At 45.1% G+C, this 6,668-nt stretch overlaps 1 protein-coding gene across 1 annotated transcript in view; it reads right to left on the bottom strand.

Annotated features, from left to right (window-relative positions):
- Positions 1–444: 444 nt before the first annotated feature.
- LOC116394779 (zinc finger protein ZFPM1-like) overlaps positions 445–6,668 on the bottom strand; it is a 105,748-nt gene continuing 99,524 nt past the window's right edge. The window contains exon 4 of the mRNA XM_031868094.1: positions 445–2,136. Coding sequence (XP_031723954.1) covers positions 1,925–2,136 — 212 coding nt within the window. The 3' untranslated portion in view covers positions 445–1,924. The remainder of the gene's footprint in view (positions 2,137–6,668) is intronic.

Consider the following 6,668-nt stretch of genomic DNA (forward strand, 5'->3'; position numbering starts at 1 on the left):
ACACACACACACACACACACACACACACACACACACACACACACACATATATCTCTACACTCAGAACCTCACTGATAATAAACGAAATCTTAGAAATGAGAGCCTATCAAGCAGGAATCAATCACTGGGGTTTGTTGTCCAGGAGGATGGCGCCATGTGGAGATAAAAGACAGGCGGACGTCTGGGAGGAGAAGAGAGGACGGGGGGGAGGAGAGGAGAGGACAAGAGGGGAGATGAGAGGACGGGGGGAGAGAAGAGAGAGGACGGGAGAAGAGAGGAGAGAGGAGAGGAAGGGAGTGAGGAGGAGAAGAGAGGACGGGGTGGAGGAGGAGAAGAGAGGACAAGAGGGGAGAGGAGAGGATGGGAGGAGAGAAGAGAGAGGAGAGGACGGGAGGAGAGAAGAGAGAGGAGAGGACGGGAGTGAGGAGGAGAAGAGAGGACGGGGTGGAGGAGGAGAGGAGAGGAGTCTGATGGGGTAGGTGTGTGTTATAAACTCCATCTGGTTCAAACCCTGAAGTGGAGTTAAACTGGGATGAGCTGGACCAACATTTGACATTTGGAGCCAAAAAACTGAAAACAACTGGAGATGCAACAAGCAAGCGAGTTATAGCACGGCAGATCAATAACAAATAGGAAGCGATCATGATGGGCATGAATGTCCCTGCATGTGTGTGTGTGTGTGTGTGTGTGTGTGTGTGTGTGTGCGCGCGTGTGTGCGTGTGTTTGTCCGAATCTGTGCTCCATGCCAGGAAGCCTCTCCCAGCATCAGTATCATATGATTAGATGGACTTGCACATGATGCACAAACCCAGTCTCTGATAGGGCTCCATCCGGTCCCACACACTGTTCCCAACCAACACAGACAAACACACACAGGCACACACACAGCTGTTCATTTTCATCTACTATCACACACATAGGTGATAAGGTGTTTATTCATTGTCTCTCTTGACCCCTGACCCCTGACCTGTCCATTTGACTTACGCTAGCTGGAGGTCTCTCTTCAGCTGATGCAGTTCAACAACATTTACAATATATGCCAGATGTGTATTAATAGATACATTATTTAAAGCATGCATTGGTGTCTTACTTTAGGGCTGCATGTAATAAATAATAAGAAACAAGTTTCACATATTTTCACTATCAAATACTCATATATTTAGTATTCATTCTATAACAATATAGAAGAGTCAAAAATAAGGCTAAAGAAACATGTTCATTATTAGAATGATATGTCATTTGACAACTATTTTTGGTCAATCACATTTAGTTTACTCTATCAAATCTAAGACAAATGTGGAAATACCAATAACCTCCCAGGAGCCAAGGCTTCCCTCTCTGGTCAACAGATGTTACATTACAATGATTTAAAAGCAGAAATTCATCACACTTCAGCTGGAATCAGAGGTTTGACATTTTGCTTAATAAATGACAATATTGTTGTTGATTCATTTTCTGAAACTCGACTAGTTGAGAAGGCTCATTGTTTATATGTTATAAATGACTTCGGCGAATATTAAAGTGTCACAATTCTGACCAATTTATTGTCTAATCAATTATTACATTGTTTAACATTATTCTAATGTATTGTATCAACTGTTAATAATGAGACTTCTGCACTGAACTTCAAGCTTGTATTAATGTCAACTCAACACGTACTGGATTCATAATGCAGGATCATATCAATGACTTTAGGATATTTGTATTCTTCTTGTGGATTTCATGTCTGACTGGCACCAAAATCAGAAAAACATCTCAAATTCAGAAGTTCAACAATGACTTGTAGCCTCATTACTTTGAATTACTTTCATTGGAAAAAAGTAAAAAATTACTGAGAATTTAAGATCATAATTCAAACTCTTTTTATTTGACAATGTTTTTTTTGATCACACACAGGTGTTGCTTTAGAATGATGTGTATCATGTTAATTCAGGAGCTCGTCTGTAATATAAGAATCTATGAACAGTAATTCCTCCCTCTCAGTAACCATCACAGCTCTTACCTCTGTCTCCTGATCCTCTGTGCTGCCCTCTGATTGGAGGATTCCTGGGTAGGGGCCCCAAGTTGTGTCTGGATGGAGGTCCCGGCCAGCTACCACCCTGCGGTCCGCGCCCTCTTCACTGAACTCCAGATCATCTAGAGGAAGCAGAGAAGAGAGGAGCGGTTAACATCAGTGAAGCTGAAATAAGCCAAACATACAAACATGTTGTGATGTTGAGCTCATCCTTAAACTACTGGTATCGTTAGTGCCCTCATGGACAGAGATCACGAGGAGACCCTTTCAAAGAATCCTTATACCAACATGTTTAAGCATTCACATAATCCTTTATTTATATTTCATAAACAGTCAGAACTTTACTTACTTTTACCAATAAAAGCTTACTAGTATAGCTTTTAGGAAGAGTTTTAATGTTTTGCCATTTTGGAAATGCTTATGGCATCAATAGGGCAACAGAGTTATTATAAGATTATAAGATTATAAAATACTACATATGGGTAGAAATCGAACCTCTCGGCCTTCAAACCCCCGGCTGGTTAAAACATGACATTTAGCAGAGACCACACGACGGGCTCAAGAGGAAGAAAAGCCACAACAGCAGAAGCAGCATGTGGCTTGAACTCGCCCTGAACCCTTGCAGCAGTTCAGAGCATACAGCCGAAACTGTCAACGGCTCGACAGCAGGGGGAGTTTCTGACACAAGCTGAGCACTTTCTGTCCTGGCCTGGTTCAAACAGGGGAAACTTCTTGTGTACTTCCTCAAATTGATAAGTGCAGAAGGATGGCAGTGACGGCTGTGGTCTGAGCCTGCCGCAGCCCAGATAGAGCCCGTTGGCTGGGAGGCATGGAGGGCCGATCCATCTGTGTTACAGACTGAAGACAGCTCTGAGTGCAGCGGGAGCGCCGGTCTGTAGTTGAGACAACTTCCTGCACATCTGAGGATAAATGAACATTGAGCAACAGCAGTGAGTGTCGCCGTGTGAGGCTTTCTCCTTATGACCGTCGACCTCCCTCCCTCTGATCAAAACGCATTCAAAATCTGCCCCCCCCTCTCATCTCACCCACGGTTCAGGCGACTGTTTCGGGGGGTCGGTCTAAAGTGGCGGGCCTGATAAGAGTGTTTGTCTAACACTCTCCATGTCAAAACACTCATCTATCTTCTCTGTATCTATCCCCACCAGAGAACAACGGACAGACGCTGATAAAATGGCTTTCCCACAGCCGGTGGAGGGGCGGAGGAGGAGGACGTGGTGGTGGTGGGGGGTGGTGGAAGGGAGGAGGGACAGCGAGGGGTAGACATTAATTCAATAACACCAGTCCTTAAAGCCAAATAGCGGTTGAAAACATTGTCTGGCTGTTGTGGTGAACTCACACAGGAAGTGGTGTGTTCCCTTAACTCACAGCTCAAAGTTGAAATGGCACTCTGCACAATATAATGAATTACCCACTGGTCAAACAGGGATCACCTTTTACGGAACTAGTTGACCTGATAGTATCTGTTTTATGAGGATCAACACTGATCCAACCAAGTCAAGACTAAATGACTGCCTGTGCTCCAGTTAGGGTCTGCAATAGCAGCACATTGTCGAACAGGTGCTGTCACACTTTGTTTACCAGTCACTGTGACACTGTAAGCAGCCCTACTTGTTCAATCTCTTGCCCCGCTGCACATGAGAGCGTGACACTGATGCCAGACGCAACAGGAGCTGACCTGACCTGCTGTGCTTGGGTCAGGTTGGGCTGAATTTTTAATCGAATGACTCAGGTTTTGGGTGGAGCTCGATTTCACAAATATGTAGAAGACAACCTTGTCTCACTTCTTTGTTAGAATACACCAAATTAAAGAGAACATCTCTGAGTTGTTGGGGTCAGTGTCAGGTTTCAGTTCCAGGTCAAGCGCCAACCCAAACATGACTCCTGAGACAGTCTGACCTGCCAGTGTGCTATCTCCTGTCCCATGGGGCCTCTGACCCTCCTTATCTCCGCACTCCATCAATGTCCAGTCTGCCTCTGCACCATTGGCCAATCTTCACCACATGGTGCTCTTATCAGCCCGACCAGCTCAATTGACCCTCATTGTGAAACGGAGCAAGGATTTGACCTCAGTGAGCCAACACAGATATGAACTTATAAACAAGCCCAACATGAGCATTAGTTTGTCAGATATTAAGGCTTATCATATTCCTTTCATGACCTGTTGCATCTTATCCAGGTCACTTGTTGTTGTAGGTTGATGCCAACCTCAATATCCAAATGTGTCGAAATGAGTCCTCTGAGGTGCACTAGGAGCACATGGACCGGCTTCACACTAAAACCCACTGCTGGAGGAGAAGCTGACCTCCTGATTAAAGATAAACATTTCTATTTCACAAGTTGAAGTGCATTTCTGAAGCGTTTGTAAAAATGTCACTCTGATCTATAGTGCTTGCTCTGTGATCTATTGATAACTGGGCAGCTGTTTGCTTATGCCAACGGAGGAAATTATTGAGCAATGCTGAACAGATAATCATGAAACAAAACCATCTGAGATTTCGGATTCAACCCCATAGACAGGACCATCATGGATGAGGGTGAGGCTGTCTGCTGTCTCTGTAAAATGAGTCTCTAAGCCAACTGAAAATATACCACAAAAACAAATGTGAAGTCACCCGTCACATGGTGTCCCTCAGTGAGTCGGTATAGACACCACATGTGAAAGTAACTATGTCAATTCTACATCATTTAGTTTCTGTATCATCCTCAACTGCACTTTGTATTTAACTAAGACCGTGAACATTGTTGGCATGTTAGCATGCTGAGCCTCTAGCATGGCTGTCGACTCTGAGGCCATGTCCACACGACTACGTTTCTACTTGAAAACGCATGTTTTGCTACGTTAACACTGAGCGTCCACACTACGCCTGAGTTTTCAAGCACCGAAAATGGAGGAGTTTGAAATCTCCTGGGTTGCATATTCGTGTGGACGCTCGTAAACGCATAAGATTAGAAACGATGACGTAGACGCCCACGTTCGCTACTTGATTGGTTCTTAGCAGTCACTACGTGTCCTTCCCTGATTCGTCACATCCCTATCCCGGAAAATCATAAACAGCCTTGATTACCGATAGACTACCAGGTTAATTTAACATGGACAACTGATTACAGGTGTAGCTGACCTTGTAGACTTTACTAGCAGCTGTTCAGTTAAAGTCTGCATTATTACGGAGGAAGCAGCTGTTAATGGAGTGATTAGCGAGCGGCGTGACCAGTGGTGTTATCAGCCCTACGGAGCGGCCGTCTGAAGTCACGGAAGTTAACGGCTTTAGGGAGGGTGATGGACAAAATCTACTTCCTGTTTACACCGGCACCCACCCGCATGCCCAGTGTACGTGAATAGTCACGTGATATTTGTTTTCAGGCGTTTCAGTCTGGACGGAGATCATCTTGAAAACGATGCTGAAATGCCGTGTGGTGAACTCCGGGGTTGCATCTTCGTGTGGGCGTCATCGTTTCCGAACTTGTGCATTGCCGACCGTCCACACGAAGAGGCAACCCCGGAGTTTTCAAACGTATCCGTCCTCGGGAGCGTTTTCAAACTCCTTCGTTTTCGTTGCTCGAAAACTCCGGCGTAGTGTGGACGCTCAGTGTAAACGTAGCAAAACATGCGTTTTCAAATGGAAGCGGAGTAGTGTGGACATGGCCGTCGTGTTTCGTTTATTAACGTGCCAGCCCTACTGGCTACATTATACAATGTTGTCCATGTTATCATTAACACATATTTATTATTGATCATTTGGTGTTAATGTACATATATGTAAATGCATCTGATGGAGTTTAACTAGTTAATTATATGCAGCGTCAATGACTGTAGATGTCAGGGAGTCTGCACCTCCACTAATGAACGCTGCGTGCTAATCCCAGCAGGTTAGCGGTGTTCACTGGGGTCACATGAGGCCTCCGACAATCCTAATCCCTGTTAATTACCTCCCGCCCACCACAGACCTGCATAATAACCCAGAGCTCCATATCGATATGGCTGCACTGGCTGCTACTACCCTCACTGCTCTGTATGATACTACAGCCATCACTGTGCTACACACACATCAGTCTTCATGTTAGTGCTAGATGACCTATTCCCCAAAACACAAGCTCTGACACACACAGTGTCTCTCTCAGCACACACACACAGTCCTGATTTTAGCCTGATTATAGACGACATAACATTGACTTACAGTTATTTCCTGGAGATCGAGCCAAACCATAACCCTAACCTAAACCTAGCTGTACGCGAACCTTAAACCACGTCCTCACCCTAAAATGGGGTTATTATGTTACGGGGACTTGGATTTTGTCCTCAAAAGGAAGGCACAATGTGCGTAAAAAGATTGATGTCCACTGCATCAGTAATACACACACACACACACAGGTCCACAAGGTGACACTGAGCAGCCAAATACATACTGTGCCCACACACCCACCCTGTACACACTATCACAGCAATACACACCCCCTGTCACCAGCCACACACACACAAACATACACACAAAGGCTTATCAATGCAGACGCTTCAGCAGCCACTGGGGCGTCCAGGCCTCTTTGACGAGCCAACACAATAAAACAATCAGTCCGCCATTAATGGAATGACTAACGCAATTAACTGATGAGTGTGTGTGTAACAGAGAGAGGGGGG

Source organism: Anarrhichthys ocellatus, unplaced genomic scaffold (assembly GCF_004355925.1).
Source record: "Anarrhichthys ocellatus isolate YVR2014 unplaced genomic scaffold, GSC_Weel_1.0 scaffold41, whole genome shotgun sequence".
NCBI classification, from domain to species: domain Eukaryota; kingdom Metazoa; phylum Chordata; class Actinopteri; order Perciformes; family Anarhichadidae; genus Anarrhichthys; species Anarrhichthys ocellatus.